Below are 21,022 nucleotides of genomic sequence, written 5' to 3'. Positions count from 1 at the left end.
CACCCACACTCATATTGAAGAGACATATTCAACATTGACTTAGGATTCCTCTTCAGCATAACATTGGTTAAAATGAGAGAACTGTATGATGGTCCAGAACTTTGACTTATTTTATCTAATAGAGAACCTACAGCCATATTCCTAATCTGGGCTCCTGCCAGAGTCCTCAGATGCTTCAGGAGGGCATGAAATGTCTTAGTCTTCTCCTTTGGTTGTTCCGAAACAATAAAATGTAAGGAATCAGTCAACTGGGTCAGGCTGTATCCAGCACCTATGGTCACCCCTGAAAATAAGATAGTGGAATATAAGCTTAAGTGAACTTTAACAAGACAGGACTGCAAAGAAACAGTCTTTTCAATGTGTCCTTTCTTACCTTTCTAGTTTCTTAGAATGACTCCCAACAAATACAATAATTAAAGATGTTTCTAGAAATCTGCTTTACCCTCAAATACTAAGCAACAAATTCCTTTTCTCAGTCATGTACAGTCATGTATGCCATAGACTTTAGCATGTATCAAGCACAAATAACTGAAACTCAGTACTTCATTTACTTTTCCTAAATAAATTGATCAAATAAAGAAATTTCAGTCAAGGTCTTATGAGGTTTTTTTTTTTAAAGCTCATGAAGCCTAAGTGGAAATTGACCTGAAAATGTCAATTGCCCATTTGTCCTTCTGCAGTCAACTCTTCCTACTGTCCTCAAATCAAAAAGATAACAGGAATAGATTCCTGCCCATATCTTGAGTCACTTTTATTTGCAGGTATGCTTACAGGATATAATTTAAGTAGTGGTATCATCTAGTCAATGCATCCCAGTGGGGGCAATATTGCCCCTAAGGGTGTGCAAAACTCTTCTTTTTGTTTATAAAGCACCAATACACATACAGCACATAAAAATACACACATTTTATGTGTGGTATTAAAATTTCATGGAAGGATGGTTAGGGAAACAGTGCTTATTGTTCCTTGGAGGGACAACAGTGAAGAAAAGGTTGAGAAACACCAATTTGGGTCTGCAAGCTTTACCTCCTCCCCACCCCCACCACACCCTAACCAGATACCTCCCACACCTTCCTCCAACCTTCTCTTCTACCTGACTGGCCTCCCTTGCTCCATCTCTTCCTGTGAGTCCATTGATATAGACTTTCCAACAGATAAAAAATGAATAGGCAGACTGACTTCAGAGTGGCAGGTCAAAGGGCCTAGCAAGAAATTGTCTATTTGATTTCTGTTTCTGGGGAGAACCTTGTTTCATAGGATTTTTAGCTCTGATAGCCATTGTCATCCAAGTGTTTAGTTTGAGTAGTGGATGGTGGGATGTGTTTTTCAGAGAGCCTTCTTTAGTGCATTAGGTGAAGCAAAAAGACCTGGGATGGAGCCTTGACCTGTATATGCTGGCTGTGTGATGTTGAGGAGTTACTTAGCCCTTTGATTCTATATCTTCTGTAGGGTAATAGAGATGCCATGGCTGCCTGCTACGTCTATCTACCTCTCAGAGTTGTCATGGGTCCAGAGAAAGGTCATGGGAAAGCACTTTGTAAATTGTGAAAGAGTGTAAAAATAGGTTTGTCATTCACAGTTACACTTCAGATCTTGTGGTGAAGATGTGTGTGTGTGGATATGGGATGAACCTTGAGAAAATGTGTGAATCAGAGAGTAATGTGTGACAAGAACCTTTCCTACTGGACAGCAAATGTCTCCAGTTTCTTGTTTGGTCAATCTCTGCATACCTGGTGAGCTATGTAGCATCTTCCTGCTATTATGGTTCCTATGACAATGTAGTACTCAGTGGTGCAGCTGAGTCAATCCATTTGAAAATGCTCATAGAAGACACAAGGTAGATGCTCAGTCAATAGCTTTGAAAGAATAGATGAAGTGAGTTCTGTGAAATGCTCACGATTCCTCAGTGCCTGTGATTGCTTCCTAACAGCCCGATAGTCAACAGTTATATCTTATTCATAAAAGAAGGTACTTACCATCATCTGTGGTGGTTACAAAGTGTAGTTCTGGAAGCCCAAGTGGAGATATAAAGACAGGATGGAATTCATCTTTGAACTTAATGCTGGGTCCTTAAGAGGAACAGCATTTCAAGTAATCAGAAAAAGAAGAAAATGAATGCTAATACATGTCTGTTACTGATAAGCCAGAATGAAAATCGTGACCCACATAACTTATTTGCAAAAGAAAACAACAAAGCATTCCACAGGACCATGAGTATCCTTAACAAAAAACAAAATTGCACTTAGGAGGAGTTTCAGAAGAGCCCAGAATTTAGGTTACCCCCTCAAAAGAACAGGGGAGCAAACACTCACCCACTGTAGTGTTCCCCATGATGAGTGGGGCTTTCGGGAAATTGACTTTCAGCTCCAGAAGGTCGTCCAGGGTCACAGGAGTGATCCAGGTAGTCCTCTCCCCTTGGAATGTCAGCCTCCTCTTATTTGGATCTTCTGCCATTCTCTGTAGAGAAGCAAAGGCAACACACTTTCAAGCAGGCCACTTGAACAACAGGCCACATGAACAACAGTATCCACTGCTCTGGGTGTCCAGGAGGCTGCATTTTAGCTTTCTGAGGAGACCCAGCTTCTAGGGACCACCAGTGAGTGTTCTGTTTGAAGCCATCAGATTGGTAAGATCCAGGTAGGCACTGCTGAAGAAACATCATGACAGGTGTCCACCAACGACTGGACAGAGAGTGGCCTAAACTTCATTCGTATTTGTGAAGTGAGTGTGAAGAGGAAACAGCACAGTGTAGGGAAGGAATGGTTCTTGACCTGGAACTAAGGTGCCAGGCTTCCTGCTCTAGTTCTGCCCAACTATGACTCAAAGGAGACCCACCTTTGATGAGATTTTCTGCTGGACAAGAATTGTTCATAGGCAAAATTATCCTGAAAAGCATCCCTTAAATCACTCAATGGGAATGGCATAAATGGATTTTCTGAACAACTGTCTCTATGTCTATATTTAGATATGTATGCACAGATAGCTACACTTAAGCATATAATTTTTATTATTAGATTTGTCCTCAGGGTGCCCAAGTTCTCCCACTCTGAGGGGTGAGGGGATTGAGACCTTCTGAAACCAGTGGAATCGACTCTCTCGTGCTCTCTCCAGGGCACAGGCCTGGAAGAGAGTGGCAGACACGCTGCACTATGTACGCTATTTTCCCTTTCTCTTTCCCCCACTGAGTTGAAATCACAGAAAATAAATGGAAGAATAGTATCATCCTGTTATTCTAAGTGTCATTTGATTCATACTCCACTGGTAAATGACCTTTAAGATATCTCACACTGTACCGGCGACCTTGGGTGAGTCACTGGACTGTGACCTAAGGATCTTCAGTGGATGGGATTCAACCAACGCCTCTGAGACCCAAATGTACGACTCTTCTAAGCTGTCTGCTTCGCTTATCTATAGCAGAGCTGAATGAGCCCCTAAAAATGTTTTTTTGCTCCATTATCATGGTGGACACACTTCCAACGTTTAATGTTAAAGCTCAGTAATTTCATAGTGTAATACAGAAAGGCGGATACCACAACATATTATGAAACGACAGAAGTAAAGTATCTTACTATCAGTTCAGGAGGGAATATAGGTTCCTGGGATGGGTCCAACGTCTGGAATTCGTCTTCATTGTATAGTTTGGTACATATCTCAACAAAACAAAACAACAAAACAAAATACAAATGGAACTTCAGAGTTACTGAGAGAGGTACCAGGAGGTTTAAGTGTGACACTTCAGAGTCAGGACCTCTTCTCTGACACTCCCTGACATAGAATGAGGTGCCAGAGCCACAGGGCATCCTCGGTGGAGTTCTTCCCACCCTCACAGGACCATGGGGTGATGTCCCTGCATGTTTACTAGACTCTGATTTTCTTCCTTTGGTGTCAGAAATTGGGTTTTAGATTTGGTCCCAGGAATTGTTTGCAGGTATTTTTCTGGCAGGAACATGAGGGTGCACCACTGCTTAGTCCCTCTTAGTGAGAGGAATAGGGCTTAGTTGCTAAACTCAGACTAAGCACAGGAAGTCCTGATGCCTGTGTGACCAGCCTTGTGGGAGTCACGATCCCTCTCATTTTCTGAAGCTCTTTAAGGCTTTTGATGACCTGAATGCACTTATTTTGCACTTTACTCACACGAACAGAGAACTTGAATACCTTTGGCTTATGTGGGTGTTTTTCAGCCAATCCCCATTGTGGCGGAAAAGCCAGACACTTACTTTTTCTGGTCTGGTCACAAAAGCCCTTTCGTCTTGATCCATGCAACATTTACCGGATCCTTTCAGCTGACAAACGCTTGATTCCTTAGGAGGTAATGCAGTTTAAGTCAAATTCATTAGTTGATTCTTTAGACACCCATCTTAGCATCTGGCAGGTTAGGTAAAACTGCTATCCCTTCACTGAACAATTAGAGAAAATAATAGGTGTGAGCAACCCTACTCGGGACGGAGTCCTGTAAACAGTGCCATTTCAATCTCTGGAGAGGGCAAGGTGTGAGAGGCCCGTGGAGTCAGCCAGTGGAGGCTTCTTCTGGAACTGAGATACATGAAGCATAGTTATAAGGTGGTAACCAACCCAACCGATTGCTTTTTGTCGTCTTAATGGCGATATATCTTGTATCTTTAATGAAGTCCTGGGAAGACAAACTGCCTTTACATCTTTCTACACATTAATATAAATAAAGTCTGAGTTTATGTGTATTTTGTTGGGGTCTTTTTGAATTATTTGAATGACTCAAATACCCAAAGCATTTAACATTAATTTTGAGAATACTTCATGCAGAAATGTAGAGTTTGGGGCCTGAATTCATGTGTCAGTTACTGCAACAATTGGATGTATCATTCCTGTTTTCCCTTTTCACTGGGCAAACACTGCTGAAGGGTTAGTGGCAATTTAGAGATGCTGTTCTTCATACATAAGTCAAGGAGAACTGGGTCTAGTTCCTGCTTTAACAAATACTAGTGGGGTTAAATTAGGATTATAAAACCCATCTCCAAAAGGCTTTTTAGATTTAAGTATTAGAGAAGTTGCATACAGTGCCTGACATGTAAGAAATACTGCCAAACTGGCAGCTAGTATTCTTACTTGAAAGATCATTTCTACAGAATTTAAAAGGGATTTGGATTTTATGGCAAACTGTACACAGTAAGGAACTAACTCTAAGTGGCTGAATGTGGGACCCAGAGTGAGAGAGAGTCTAAATATCTATATTTGTCTCTATCTTTGTACAGATTTTTTTTTTATTTGTCACCAGGAAAATAATCACATAGTAATAGGTTGAATCAGACAAACAATTGCTGTTTTTGTAGGTCAAAAAGGATAGTATGTCAGCCACTCATACAGTTTAACATAAATAGTATCCAACCCAGGAATTAAAATGAAATAACAAGTAGTTTGTAGAACTTGAAATTGTTCAGTACTGGCATAAAAATACATCTTTTAAAGATTTTATATTATTTGAAAGGAACTGATGTACCTTGAATAGTTTTTAGCAAAAAAAATTAAAATTACATAAAATTAATTTTTGCCATAAAAAATGGGTCCTGGAAAAAACCCCTACTGAAAACTTTTCAAAATATATCTTCTCTTGACATTTAAGTTTCTGAAAAAAAGATATTTCAAAACTACCTGCTCCCGCATACACTAATTCATTTTTTTTTTTTTTTCAGCTTCCTGTGGTTCCTGTTTCTTGGCCTGGAAAGTGATCTGGGTTCCTTGCTCACTGCACTCTTCACCATCTGGTGGCTATGATTCTGGCAATCCTCTTGAAAGTGGCCTTGTCCCCACATTTGCCACACTGGTGTGGGTGGTCATTCCCTCCTATGTGGGATATCGCACTAGTCCACGCCTTCACTCCCAGCATGCCTCAGTCTTATCCTATCTATAAGCAAGTGCCAAATTTTTTCTTCTTCTCAGTGTGTTACTCCTGACTGGAGAACAATGACTGCACATTGATTAGCAACTTTACATCTACATTCTTTAGCCCCAAACAGAATCTTTTAAATCCTTAATATTTAGTCTCATCAATTTCTTACCTAAATTTTGGACATCTTTCTTTTTCCTACTTCCATCCATTTTCTTACTTGGAATTTTCCTAGACCTCTCTCTATCCTTCGTTTCTAGCATTTCCTTTAGGACCTAGCTCAAAACTCTCCTTCTCCCTCTGTATCTTCTCTTCCCATTTATTAATTTTCTTAAGTTAATGTTCCTTCAAAATTTATATGCATATATTGGATATACTGAGCTTTAAATATCTTGCTTTTCAGTTATGCTTTTATTATTTCTATGCTTTTCTTTCTCTAATAGAGCACACATTTCTTGAAGTCATGGACTAAATTCTGTCTGCCTCAGGAAAGTGACCAATTTAAGGATAAAAACAAGACAGATGCTAACTCTTTATTTAAAAAAATACAAGCAGTGGGTATTTAACAACTTTCAGTGATTAGAAAAGGTAACATAGGGTTATTTTAGAGATTACTGAATACCATACATTATTTTATGCAAAAGATCATTAATGTATTAAGTCCACAGGATAGTCTTTTTTTTTTAAATACTTACCACACAGAAAGTTTTCCCACTTTCTATAATTGGTCGGTATCCAGTGCATCGGCACAAATTACCTGATAAATAAGGGTAAAGTTTTAGAGACTAATAAAGAAATATATTGCATATCTGTACTTCAAGTTTTCAGAGGAATATTATATTAGTATTGAGATTCTTATTTTTGCTCCCTAAAAATAGCAAGATTTTTTAGAAAAAATAGATCTGTGATTACATTTTCTTCCTGAAATAACCACAGAAATCACCATAGTTTTCCTCAATCCTTTCTGCTTTATTTCCTGCCCCTATCTTCAGTTGTGTGTCTGCCATCCCCATATCATCTGTGTGTCCCTTCGTCACACCTTTCTCTGGCAGTCTCCTAGGGGAAGACCACCTGGAACTGCTATAGTCTGGATAAGTGTCCCCCAAAGATCCATGTATTAACATCTTGGTCCCCAGGGTGGCGCTCTTGGTAGGTGGTAGGGCCATTAGGAAGTGGGGTCTAGTGGGAGGTTCTTAGGTCATTGAAGGTTTGTCACTGAAAGGAATTGTGGGACACTAGGCTTTTCCTCTCCCTCTTTGCTTACATAGCCATGAGATGAGCAGTTTTCTCTGCCATGTGCTCCTGCCATGGTATACCCCTTTACCACAGGCCCAAAGCAGTGGGGCCAATTGATCATGAAAGAGAATCTCCCAAACTGTGAGCCAAAATAAACCTTTTCTCTGGATAAGCTAATTACCTCAGGTATTACAGTAATGGGAAAGCTGACTAAGAGAGGCATTGTTCTTCCAGATCCCAGTCCCTGTTTTCTGGGGTCCAGCCAGAGTTGCACCCTTACCGCCTGAATCCTGCTGCAAGTCTATTATCAACTATGCTGGGATTACTTATGTATGTGCCTTATTTCCCTTATTGGGTCTTAGGTTCCTGGAAAAGGGAAGGGTTGACTTGAACATTCTCGAACCACCCAGAATAGTACAGTCAGTTTTCAATAGGCACAGCATTGTTTTGATCAGTCAACATTTCCAAAGTATGGTGGAAAGGGAAACCATTATCTTTTTAAAAAGTATGTTCAACTTTTGCATAATAACTTTTGCATAATACTTATGAAGAGGTCTTAATAACATGGTAGCACTTCTTATGCTATACTGTTAAAATATAAAATTGTACATATAATAGTTGTAAGTATTTAAAATAAACAAAACTTATGTGTAAAAATGACAGAAGAAATACAGAAGTATTTGACAGTGGTTGCCTGTTGGTGGCAGAATTATGAATGGGTTTTTCTAAGTCTTTTAATTTTGGGGACACTTTCACAATAGAAAGTATTATTTTTAAACTAAAAAGTATGTTTCAAATTATTATGTCCAATTGTGGTTTAACAAATTCAGAGGGAGTGTGTATGTGTGGATAGGGGAGGTTTAAATTCCTACAAGAAAAGTGCTACTTCCAGTGAGTCATGAGGAAAGTTGGGCTATGGGTTCCCCAGGTCCTCTTTTCTAGAGAAAGACTAATTCAAGAAGAAGCTGTATACATAAGAATGGCTGCAGACTCCATAGTCTCTCTTTTTGCTAAAGAAGAAAAAACATAGAAGGATGTGAATTTAGAATTCCTCTTTTGAGTAGAGGGAAGGAGCTGAAATTTCTAGAATATAACTACATGGTATGAAATAGAAATATTTTGGAGATAAGTGCTCTATCTGAAGTGCACGTGGAAAAGATTTTCTCCCACTCCGTAAGCTCTCTCTTCACATTCTTGATTGTGTCCTTTGCTGAGAAAAAGCTTTTTAGTTTGAGTCCGTCCCATTTATTGATTCTTGCTTTGATTTCTTGTGCTTTGGGAGTCTTATTGAGGAAGTTTGATCCCAAACCAACATGATGAAGATTCAGGCCTACTTTGTCTTCTATTAGATGCAGGGTCTCTGGTCTAATGCCTATTTCTTTGATCCATTTTGAGTTGAGTTTTGTGCAGGGTGAGAGGTAGAGGTTAATTTCATTTTACTGCATATGGATTTCCAGTTTTGCCAGCACCATTTGTTGAACAGACTATCTTTTCTCCATTGTATATTTTTGGCTCCTTTGTCTAGTATGAGGTGACTGTATTTATGTGGTTTTGTCTCTTTGTCTTCTATTCTGTACCATTGGTCTGCCTGTCTATTTTGGTGCCAATACCATGCTGTTTTTGTTACAATTGCTCTGTATATAGTTTAATGTCTGGTATTGTGATAACCCCTGTTTCACTTTTTCTATTCAGGATTGTTTTGGTTAGTCTAGGTCTCTTGTTCTTCCAGATGAAGTTCATGATTGCTTTCTCTATTTCTATGAGGAATGTCATTGGGATTTTAATTGGAATTGCATTGAATCTGTATAGTGCCTTTGGTAGAATGGCCATTTTGACAATGTTAATTCTGCCTATTCAAGAACATGGGAGGTCTTTCCATCTTCTAAGGTTTTCTTCAATTCCTTTCTTTAATGTTCTGTAGTTTTCATTGTATAGATCTTTCACCTCTATTATCTCCAAAATTTATAAAGAACTTACAAAACTTTACAACAAAAATACAAAGAACCCAATCAATAAATGGGCCAAGGGCCTGGACAGACACTTTACAGAAGAAGACACACAGGCAATGAATAAATATATGAAAAAGTGTTCAACTTCTCTAGTAATTAGAGAAATGCAAATTAAAACAACTCTAAGATTTTATCTTACTCCAATTAGAATGGCTGTTATCAAGAACTCAAACAATAATAGATGTTGGCATGGATGTGGGGAAAAAGGCACACTTTTACATTGCTGTTGTAGTTGCAAATCGGTGCAGCCACTCTGGAAAGCAGTATGGAGATTTCTCAGAAAACTTGGATTGGACCCACATTTTGACCCAGTTATCCCACTCCTCGGTTTATACCCAAAGGACCTAAAATCAGCAAACTATAGTAACACAGCCACATCAATGTTTATAGCAGCTCTGTTCACAATAACTAGATTGTGGAACCAACCTAGATGTCCTTCAACAGATGAATGGATAAAGAAACTCTGGTATATATACACAATGGAATGCTATTCAGCCATAAAGAAGAATAATATTATGGCATTTGCAAATAAATGGCTGGAATTGAAGAATATCATGCTAAGTGAAATAAGCCAAGCCCAAAAAAACCAAAGGCTGAATGTTTTCCCTGATAAGTGGAGGATGATATATAATGGGGCTGGGGGTGGCGAATGAGATAATAATTGGGGAACTTTAGAATATGTAGAAGAAAATGAGAGGGAGGGGGTATGAAAAATGGTGGAATGAGACAAACATCATTGCCCTATCTACGTGTATGATTACATGAATGGTATGAATCTGCATTGTGTACAACCATAGAAACGAAATTATGTATCCCATTTGTGTACAATGAATCAAAATGCAGTCTGTAAAAAATTAAAAGCCAAATTAGGAAAAAAAAAAAAAGAAATAGAAGTATTGAAAAGGTCATGGACATCTCTCTGATAAACTGTAAGTAAGCAGTAAAGGCTGGGGTGAACCAGTATCAGGGCTTTTTGTTTGTTTTTGTTTTTGGCTACATAATCAGTGTTAGCTCTATAGACTGCATTAAAGGCTTGCTGAGGAAAAGATAATTGCCCATTATTTACTTTTTTCTAATGTTAATAAGGAAAAAAATATGGGATTCAAAAATTTTATTCCCTTAGTCTTGAATGGAAAAGACTAGAGTAAATCAAGCAGTGATTTATGTTGGTTGCTCATTTTAGAAGTTATGAGCCTGCGTTAATTACATTTCTTTGAACTTTATTTTACATTATTATTTTTCTTAGAATATGAACATGAAGGTTATCTGTGTGGCTAATCTTTTTAATTCTAGAAAGAGACAATAAATGGATTATGAACAAAAATATGTTATCTACACCTAGAACAAAATCGTCCAATTCAGCCATTTAGCCAAAACTGGACAGCATCATCTCTTTCTTGGTGGTTATTATGTGAATCACAGGCACAGAATTAGGGAAGGTATACTCGATCTCTGTAAGATTGTCCCATAGTCAGATAAACCAACAAAAAGGAGAAATCACAAGATCTATGCTTTTCAAAGTTCTTGATACCTCATTAGTTGCTAATTATTTCACTGAGCAAAGATTATCAATTGCTCAATTCATTCAGGTTTGGTTAAAATTATACTTGAAATCATTGACCCATGTTTTAATAATATTTAACCAAAAACCAAAAAAATTAGTTATTAAGTGATAAGGGAAAATATTAGAGGATACTTATATGCCATTTCCAATAACATTTAAATTGAATTTCCATTTAGTTTTATTCTGCATCATTTCATCCATAAAACTCAGTTTCTATCCAGGTCTGTTTGTTGAAAAGGACAAAGAACTTTTCTATAATACCCAGAAGTTTACATTGACAGTTTTCTTCTAAGAATTAGTGACCAGTCACCTTGAAAACTAGTTAGTGTTGTTATAGAAAACTGCATTTGTCAACATAGCTTTCTCAGGTAGATAATTGTATTTGTTCATTTAAATTCGATAACTATTTTGCTGTACGAGATTGAATTGCTAAGTTTGTTTGATAAATAATGGTTTTTATGATCTCATTGATCTTATTATAATGAACCAACCATGGCATAAAGATATAAAGTATCCAAAAAGGCTTTTCTTTTTGGAAAATTAATTTTAGTAAGTGATGTTAATGAATGATTCAGACAGATTAATTAACCAGAAAAACAGCAAAATTTTCTTCTTCCAGCTTACCCAAATTTAAACATTTAGAAAAGATCGTATTAATAGTGTTAGAGTCTTTTTGTTGCCTTTGAAGAGTGATGATTGGCTCCAACAAAGGAAGAGTATTAGGAATCCAGGAGCACTCAATTCCTGGCATCACTGCTGCCAAATGAAGCAATAATGCTCCCCTTTCTAGAAATACTTTGGTCAAGACAGGTACTAAGGAAGCCAGGAGCCTGGAACCACAAAACTGTGACTCTACTTCCTCCCATGAGACAAGGTCTCCATGCCTAGCTCCCTGAGCACTTTTTACCCTGGCTCCTGCCTGCACAGGGCCAAGATTACTCACCTCCAAGAGCCTCCATTATCTGCTCAGGTGTTGGCTCTGGGTGGTTCCTGAGTAGCGTGTAGATGGACATCACCATTCCTGGGCTGCAGAATCCACACTGCGTGCCGTGACATTTGGCGAGTCTTTCCTGGGAGGCAATGGTACACCCACTATTTATGCTTTAGACCTCTCATTTCCCTCCTTTGTACCCTAATCAGCAGTAGAAATTGTAGATTCAGCTTCCCAGAAATAACTGCAGGTAAAAGATAACCCCTGGAGAAAAAGGTACATTCATACATTGCTGTTGGGATTGCAAATTGGTGCAACCACTCTGGAAAGTAGTATGGAGATTCCTTAGAAAACTTGGAATGGAACCACCATTTGACCCAGCTATACCACTCCTTGGCCTACACCCAAAGGATTTAAAATCAGCATACTATAGTCACACAGTCACATCATTGTTTATAGCAACTCAATTCACAGTAGCTAAATTGTGGAACCAATTAGATGCCCTTCAGTTGATGAATGGATAAAGAAACTGTGGTATATATACACAATAGAACATTACTCAGCCTTAAAGGAGAACAAAATTATGGCATTTGCAGGTAAATGGATGGGGCTGGACAATATCATGCTAAGCATGATAAGCCAATCCTGAAAAACCAAAGACCAAATATTTTCTCTGATAAGTGGATGCTGACACATAAAGGGAGGGGGTAAGTGAAGAATGGAGGAACTTTGGATTGTGTAGAGAGGAATGAGGGGAGGGGAGGGGGCCAGAGGTGGGAAGGGCGGAAGGATGAGACATACATCATTACCCTACGTACATGCATGATTACACGGATGGGGTGACTCTACTTCGTGTACAAGCAGAGAAATGAAAAGTTGTACTCCATATGTGTACCATGAGTCAAAATGCATTCTGCAGTCACGTATAACTAAATAGAACAAATTTTAAAAAAGATAACCCTGGAAGGAAAACACTTTATATCTTAAAATCAGATATGTATTATTTTTACCCTCAAGAAAAGCAGAGTAGCAAAAGTATTAATTTAGACACTTTGCTGTCTGGATCCTGTGAAATAGGAAGTGTGGCTTGGAAGAATAGCTCATGTGCTTTGGACTCATTCTCATGTGAGTTTTGGTCCTTCTGGAAGCTCCTTAATTGTGTGAATTTGGGTGATTTACTAGTCTTCTTCATCTTTAAAGTAAAGATAATGGTATCTACAGAATAACTATAAATGAATGAATATGTGCAAATCATCTAACACAATCTCCGGCAAACCATTTGCATCTCCTTCTCCATTAAAACTACCGAATTTTTGATGGATCAAAGGACATTATCTATATGAATGTAAACTGTAAAGTGTTGTTTAGTAGTGTTATGCTATTCATGTACTTTACTTTATACAATTCAACGTTCTACACTCAAATACAACCAAACAATGAAAAAAGAGAGATGACAATTTGCTCTGCTCCTTTCAAAGACATATGCCATATGACGTGGTTGGGAGATGTGACCGTGCATCTGTCCTGTGCACCTCTCACGGGCTGCTCAATGGGCCGGCTCGAGTGTGATGTAAATGTTTTCAAATAAATATTTTTCAAAGAGCACGGCTCTTGAAATAAAAGGCGAACACCTCATTGGTGGCTCAACTCAAAGGACATTGCTCTGATGCAAGAAGACAATACGGCTGTTTGATTTACTGCTACAAGGCAGTTGCTTCAGATGTGGCACATAAAACTGGCTATAAACGTGCCAGTAAAAGTTTAACAACTGGCTCTCTGGGGGAAAACAAGCCCTGATTTATATCTTCTGCCAATTTTCATAGTATAACTACTTCTACTTCCATGACCTATATTACTTTATTAAATTAGGTAATTGCAAGTTTATATAGTTTGATTTAATAATGGATGTATTTTAAGACTGGCTTGTGAAATTCCTGCATGCTAACAATTCGCACTCACAAGCCTGTACAATCCTGCTCCGGGCCATTGCTGAACAAATCCCACCTATGTACAATCAAGAACTTGAGAGCAAGAAATCTGACCTGTGTAGCAGGAAGTGTTTGCATAATTAAGGTGATAAGCCAAGCATGGTACAAGATCTTAAACAGAACACAAAGCCATTAAGTTTATGGCTGAAAAACATGCACTATTAGCAAGTGTCCATCAAAGGTAATGAGTTGTCAGCGGAGCCTGTGTGTTTCAAGCACAGCCTTCCAAGAGAATGAATCTCAGGGCAATAGACTCCATATAATCTCCTTTTCCTACATACTGATTTTAAAACTCACCCCTGGCAGAAGTTCCTCTTCTAGTATATTAAAATAACTTTGCCATTTCTTTAAATAGTTCTCCAAATTTTAGTCAACACCTCGTTATTTTAGTTGTGTTTTATTGTGTCATGGTGTATTGTTACTTCTCAGATGTTTGGAAGCATTTGTGGTATTCTTACACCTGGTTGGCCTCCCTATCAGAGTTCAATGATTCTGAAATGTAAGGGGCAAACTAGTATCTTTTAAATATCTCCAGAAAGGTCTCATTTTTTTCTCTTGTCAGATTGGATTTTTTACTTTAGGGCAAAGATGGGGCTGAGAAAGTTTCTCGGGTTAAGATCTATTAAAATCAATGAAAGAATCTTTAAAAAAAAAAAAAAAAAAAACCCCGGAAAAGAACCCTAGCAATGAAACACCGAATGTTAAAAAATAAGAGTTTAAAAGCTAAAAGGATGTCAAAGTTGGTGACCAAATGCAAGGCCACTAGCCTGGGGTGGATTCCCATACCATCAGCTGGTCCCAATCATTGCGTTCTTACCTGCACAGGGTGAATCCTGGTTTTGATACTCCCGACACCTTCCACGGTGGTGACAGCAGACCCATGCAGAGAGCAGATGGGCACCAGGCATGCCGTCACGGGATAATGGCTACAATTGAATTATGTAAAGAGAACATTCTGGAATCACAGGAGTGAGTGACATTTGGGGTATGATTTCAGTTCAGGAGAGTCACAAGACTGTATTTCCCTGGGGATTCAAAGCAGATTAGCTATAGAGCCATGCAATTCTGGATGTGCTCAAGAAAGGACTTACATATAGCTGGTGCAGAATGGTAGAGAGGAAAGAAAAGAAAATGAAGACTTTCAAGGACTTCTAAGAGACTTCCATTCTCCCTTCCTGTTTCATTTTTTCTCATTGTAGGGAAAGGAAGCCGGAAGGTGATATGTTGACTTCTGTGAACCATCACAGAGAAGTTTAGTCCAGTGATTCTCAACCATGAGAAGTTTTACAACATACAGATACTCTTGGTGTGTTCAATGAATTCAGAATCTGTGGACTGGGATCAACTAGTGACATTTAAAGCTCCTCAGATGATTTCAATGTGTGGCTGAGTTTGAAAGGCACTGTTTCCTGCCCTTGTCTTGGCCCCCACACTAGTGTCTGTTTTAATGGCATGGCAGATCTGGTGAGCACTGGCATCGCATCTCATTGGTTGGGAATGGGGTTCAGACTTCATTAGCTAAATTGAGATAGAACTCAGATCAGGTATGGGCAGTGCCCCTTCTCAGGGAATGATTTTCCTATCCAGGCCGAGGGTATGACTACCACTCTTCTGAACAAAAACCTGGTGCCTCTTTTGATTCCATCAACCCTGCAAATCATCAAAGCTGTTTGGAAGTCACTTTGCTGACTGGTGAGACCCTGGAAGAGAGCTTGGTGTACAGAGCTAGGGCGAACCCCAGCACAGTGGGCCACAGATCCATTTTTGATTTTTATGTCCTCCAGTTCCCTCACTCCTGAGATTTTCTTCCTCTTGTTCTTTTCTTCCTCTTCTGTTTCTCTCCATGACACTCCCATGCTCCTTGCTGTCCTGTCTTATCCTCATGCCTTATCTAGGGAATGGGGGCATGACCTCTCTTCACCTGCCAGCCGAGACTGCTCATCTGTATCCACATCAGTCTCACCTCCATTCAAGGACTGGTAGGTGAGGAATTCATCCTCCTCCCCCCTGCGCTCTGGATCCCGTTTACTCTTGACCTCTCAAGGACTTTCCTTGTTCTCCGTTGTTGTATTATCCATTTCCTTTCCAGGGTCTCATTTCCCTAAATTCTTGCATTTAGAAACAGAGGCAAGTGTTTGCTGTAATGAAACAAAAAACAGAGACCCAAACTCATGTCTCTCCCTAGCATTGACCCATCTTTTTTTCCCCTTTCTTATTCAAGTTTCTTCAAAATCTCTTCACCATTTCCTTGTCTTCCAGTTATGCCTGTGGCAACTGGACCTCACCTTCCAGCTCTGTCTTTCTGCCAACCTTGCCCTGGCAGCAGTCTAGTGTTCCTGGGTCATTCCCTGTTGTTCCGCACTAGTGACCACGGCTATCTTCTTGGAACCTTCTCCTTTTGATAGTCTTCCTTCAACTCTGGAGACTCTCTTTTGGTTCACCATGTGGGGTTCTTCTTTCTTTGCCAACTTTCCTTTCTGTTGTCCTACAGTGCCCCATACTTCTACCCTCTCCTGTAGTTCCCAATACCTTTCAGATGACCTGGGATGAAAACCTGCCTTTGCCACTCACTGGCCCAGGAAGCCTGAGAAAGTTATTTGCCTTGGTTTCCTGTTTTCAAAAAATGTGAGTGAAAGTAATGTCCATCTCAATGTTGTTTGGGGAACTAAATATGATCATATATGTAAGCTACTCTGGACAGTGCCTGGTGATAATAAGCATTTAATAAATGTTAGTTATTTTCATTAGCATTGTCATTGTTAGTATTGATGACATAACACTAAGTTATAAGCTCTAGATGAGAACTCTAAGTAACTGAACTATCTAGAGTTCTGTTGGATGGTCCCTCTGAGGTGTTACCCCATATGCAATGTGTCTCTAGCTAAACTTATCCTTTTCCAAGTTCTCCAATTTGTGAAGCCCCCCCTCCAAGTTTCCTAAGGCAAAAGCTTGGCAATCATGCTAGACAACTCCCCCTTCATCTCCGCATTCAATTAGAGCACAGATTTACATTTCTAGATCAAGATGATGACCTAGCTTGATTTTGAGGAGTCATTCAGCACTTCTGAGTAAACAACTCCTCTCAGTGAGTTGAAGACCGACATCTTCCAGCAAGACTATCACTTCTTTATGTTAAACCATTCTTGCCTGACATACTCTGAAATCTCCTATTCGAAAGCAAAGTAAATATTTCTGCAGCAATAGAGAGCAGAGTCCTGAGAGACTGGCGCATGGGAAAATACATTCTGCCAGAAAGAACATCTGTGGGAAAGATCTGGAGGCAGCATGAGACACCTGGAGGGAGGTGGTAGGGGTGCATGGCTCACAGTGAAAGTGAGGCTCCACACCCTTACAGAGGCCACAGCCAAGACAGGCCAGCACAAAGGATACTGGATCTTCTTGGTCTTGGGGTTGTATCTGGACACCATCACTGTGCAGGCGCCACAGCCTCCTCCTCCACAGCCATATTTTGTGCCTGTGAGACGGACTGTGGGGAAGGGAGTTAAGGAGAAGGGAGCCCCTGGTTGCTTTGGTTTTTACATTTCTCTCCTTTGGAGACTGATAACAAGCAACATGTTTCTGTGAGTCTTGTATCAAGTTGACCGGTTTCCTGCTTATAAACTTTTTGCTTATGAATGAGTTCATGAACAAAAGGTGAGAAAAAATCCTGAGACCCACATTGCCTTATCTGAAACCTCGGGTCCAGATGTATTTCCAAAGATAATCATTTTCAGATTTTTGGAAAGGTAGTAATAACCCAGTGTTCCCAAAGGGTCTAGAGCAGTCCCTTGTGATCAAACATGGATACTTCTGCAGTGATCCATATGGATTTTTTACACTCATAGGATACACAGAGACTGCTTGAGCCTCACATCTGTTGGGTCAGGGTTTGCATCCAAATGAGTTGTGAAAAAAGTCCACCGTCCAGAACTTAGAGTTCTGGACAATGGATTTAGAACCCATGTAGTGTTATTACTGTGGAGTGATGGAAGGAGTTTGTGTGCAGAACTTAGAAAAATCCTCCCATGAGCTTTAACTTTAACTTTAACATTGCATTACAGCAATGTAATGCTTTTACTTTCTTATTTGAATCAGTAATATCAGCAATCACTGGGAATCTTCTTCCTATAAGACATCTGCATATTTTCACAAATAATATATGCAAATCCCCTACTTTAGTTCTACTGGAATTGCATCCAAAAATCTATTGAAATTTGCATGGAAACTTTTCTGGGTGAAGTTTAAAAAGGATTTCAAGGGTGGAGCTTATAATTGGCTTGGGTGGAGGCTAACACTCATTTTCATCTTGGAAATGGTCTGGGAGAGGTAATGCTGGGTCAGGATAATCCTGGTGGTGGAGTAAGGGGAAGTTCTTTGCAGCAGCCCAGATAGGCTGTACACTCCCTGCTTTGTTCTTTAGTTCCCATCTGAGCCCCTAAGCCATCTCAGGGCTGGCAAGCCTGACTTTCCCTCCAGGCAGAGGGTTGAAAGGGACACGGCTCCACCTTAGTTGAAGTGTTCCATTGAATAGGGCACGAAAGGCAGGGAAACCCTCTCCTACTGCTTTTGGTGTCCCAACATTTCCAAATAAAGAATCAAGTGCTGTCTGGCTCAGTGATGAAGGTCACTTTTCACTTCCTCAGAACTTAAAACAATCTGTGACAGGCACTTTTTAAAGTAGCCCTGAATGGAAAATGGAAAACTGATTCCACCAGCAGTTTTGTCCTTTGGATGCCACAGTAGCTGCTTTGACGGCTCCTCCCTCCACCCTCTCTGGGGGTTCTAACCTTCCTTCCACAGCCTGTAGAGTCATCCTAACACTCATCATCAGGCAGGATTGCCAGATGGAGCACAGAACCTTCAGCTAAGTTGGACTTTCAGATAAACAATGGAAATATTGAGCATCTCCTATGCATTCAGATTCAAATTTAACGGGTGTGCTGCGTTTTTAATATGACTAACACAGCAACCTTACTTAGGTCTATGGACTTAGTTTGTTGTTTGGTCTTTTATATGGAGGAACTTTATATGGAGCTTTATAGGGAGTGCCCCCGAGACCCACAGCTCGACAGTATATCCCAAAGTTACCCTGACACTAAGTGGGCAGCTGGTGTGCATAGGGGTTATGACATCAGCCAGACCTCAGACCTTTGCTTCAAGCACCTCACTGCTTATTTCTTCTTCATTTGCCATCACATCCTCCCATCCCCACGTTCAGGTCTTCTAACCCTCAGGAGAGACTGCCTTCTCATCCTCAGAAGCACTGTACTCTCTTGCCACTGACTAGAATGCCCTTGGCTCCAAGTTCCATTTGCCCTGAAACCTCCTGCTTGACCCTGGTCCTCTCCTTCCCTCCCCATGCCCGGGTGAGTGCCCTTCCCTATGTGCCATGACATGATGCCCACCCCACTTCCTCTGTGCAGCTCACAGCAATCTCCTTCACCGGACTGAGGTCACGTCTATCTGGCTTACTCTGGAAGACCCAGTGCTTGATAAAATTTGTTTAATTTTATTATTAAGAAGCATTTTCAGAACTATAAGCCATATCAGGGCTATGATGAAGGGCAGGTGAAGGACAAATGTTTGTGTGTGCTTCTAGGACTCTCCAAGTCCTCGGTTTGGTCCTAGAGCCAGGACCTCATGGAGATTAAACAACTCTAATGTGCTGCACCCTTCTTGCCCCAAGTAGCCTTGGGCCATTCAGCTGGGCCGCATCATCGGGTTCTGCAGATCAGATTGCTTAAAACCAGGCTGGAAGGTGCTGACGGAGAAGGGACACAGAATCCACTGGCAGGTCTGGGTGGGGCAGCAGGAGTGTTGTGGTGACTCAATGGGAAGTTGTGGGTCTCTGAAGGATCCTCTGACATTGGGCAGGGAGGGAGTGGAACAGTGAAAGGGAGGTGCAGATGCTTCCAAATTTTGCTCTTTGTGTGACTGTGTTCTACTTTGGGGATGACTCCAGAGCAAGGGCCTAAGTCAGTATGAGGTCCTAAAGTTTTTGCAATGTGGATGACATGATTTAAAGGAAAAATTATAAAATTATAAATATGTCCTATTGATAAATGTGTTCTCTGAACTCCAACTAGACTGTACAAATGGAAAGCAAGATCATGTATCCAGAACAAATCCAGATGACTTTCTCAATAATTCTTACCATGTTCACATCTTAATTCAGATCGATTACGGTGAAACAAAAGGATACGAACTTTCCTCAGGTAAAACAGCAGATTTACTTCAGGATCAGCATGCTTCTCTACTACCTATATTGTGAAATGGGAGGAGGGAGATTAGGAAGATAATGCTGACATGTTGTGGCAATTCTAGCCATTGCTCTGAGGGCACATTTTTGTTGTTGGTGGCCTTAAAGGAGAAACATGGCAAAAAAAATCCTTTACTACTTGGAACTAGAATTTTGAAGATATAGCGCATTTTCACATGTCTGAATTTTCCAGGGTACGTGATGATTATTCAACCCCAACTTACCTGGAAAGGACCCACCCAGAAGGGGAACGGATACACAGATTTCAAAATTGACTCAGATAACTCATGAACACAGAAAGTCATAAAAATGGTTAGGCAGAGAAGACTTCCTAAAACCAGGGCTTTTGATTCCCTACTTCTCCTCTAGTTCTCTTGTCTCCCAGTGAAACAAAGGTGCCAAGGTGTGAGGGAAAGCAGAGGAAAAATGAAAATCAAGTAGAAGCCCCGTGTTTTAAAAATTTAGCACCATTCAAACTACTGACCCACGTTCAAGTTTATACCACTCCATATGATGTGAAACAGAAGACAGAGGTTAAGGAAACAGGAAATGAATGGCATCGCAGTGGGGAGAAAGGCTTGGATTTTAACCTTGTTCTAGGAAAATTCATGTTATTCATATCAAGAACTTACCTTTCTTCCATTCACAAAAAAGATCAGCTCATCAGAATTGGAAAGGGAAGGCATTATGCCAAAAAATAAAAATTTGCCCCCACCAGGATAGAGAACTTTCTTTTTTTCTTCTGTTTCTTTTCTTTTCTTCTTTTCTTTTCTTTCTTTCTTTTCTTTTCTTTTTTTAAAAGCAGATATGTTAGAGCAGGAACTCAGATACCACATGCCCTGGGGAAGCTCAGGCTGGCAGCAGACTGAGGCAGGGTGATTTATAGCCTTGCTGGCACTCCAGATGCACCAACCAGGGCTCCTGCCTGCCTGCCTGCCCACAGGCACTTCAGCAGCACTTGCTGCTCCCTGTTCCCTTTGTGCCCAGGAGTGCATCAGCTCAGTGCCTTTGTGTGTCCACTTTGAAATCTAAGACTGTTTTCCCCAGTGAGATGGGTTTGAGGTCAGGGACTGATGAATAAAAGGTGAGTTTTTAACAGGGTATTATTTATTTTAAAATGAAGCAAGTTATCAATCAATATAGCACTATCAACACTAATGAGACTTTATTTTTTA

General features: G+C 40.1%; 1 protein-coding gene across 1 annotated transcript in view; it reads right to left on the bottom strand.

Moving 5' to 3' along the window:
- The window catches only part of LOC306657281 (aldehyde oxidase 4), a 64,444-nt gene extending 43,865 nt beyond the window's left edge, over positions 1–20,579 (bottom strand). The window contains exons 1-11 of the mRNA XM_079133122.1: positions 20,480–20,579; positions 19,791–19,848; positions 16,979–17,075; positions 14,406–14,514; positions 11,613–11,739; positions 6,556–6,617; positions 4,218–4,301; positions 3,570–3,650; positions 2,313–2,457; positions 1,977–2,069; positions 132–283 (exon numbers count right to left, since the gene is read on the bottom strand). Coding sequence (XP_078989248.1) covers positions 132–283; positions 1,977–2,069; positions 2,313–2,457; positions 3,570–3,650; positions 4,218–4,301; positions 6,556–6,617; positions 11,613–11,739; positions 14,406–14,514; positions 16,979–17,075; positions 19,791–19,848; positions 20,480–20,533 — 1,062 coding nt within the window. The 5' untranslated portion in view covers positions 20,534–20,579. The remainder of the gene's footprint in view (positions 1–131; positions 284–1,976; positions 2,070–2,312; positions 2,458–3,569; positions 3,651–4,217; positions 4,302–6,555; positions 6,618–11,612; positions 11,740–14,405; positions 14,515–16,978; positions 17,076–19,790; positions 19,849–20,479) is intronic.
- Positions 20,580–21,022: the final 443 nt, after the last annotated feature.

This window comes from Sciurus vulgaris (genome assembly GCF_902686455.1).
Source record: "Sciurus vulgaris genome assembly, chromosome: 3".
NCBI lineage: Eukaryota > Metazoa > Chordata > Mammalia > Rodentia > Sciuridae > Sciurus > Sciurus vulgaris.
The sequence above is the reverse complement of the archived record's forward strand: the minus strand, read 5'-3'. Positions and strand labels throughout refer to the sequence as shown.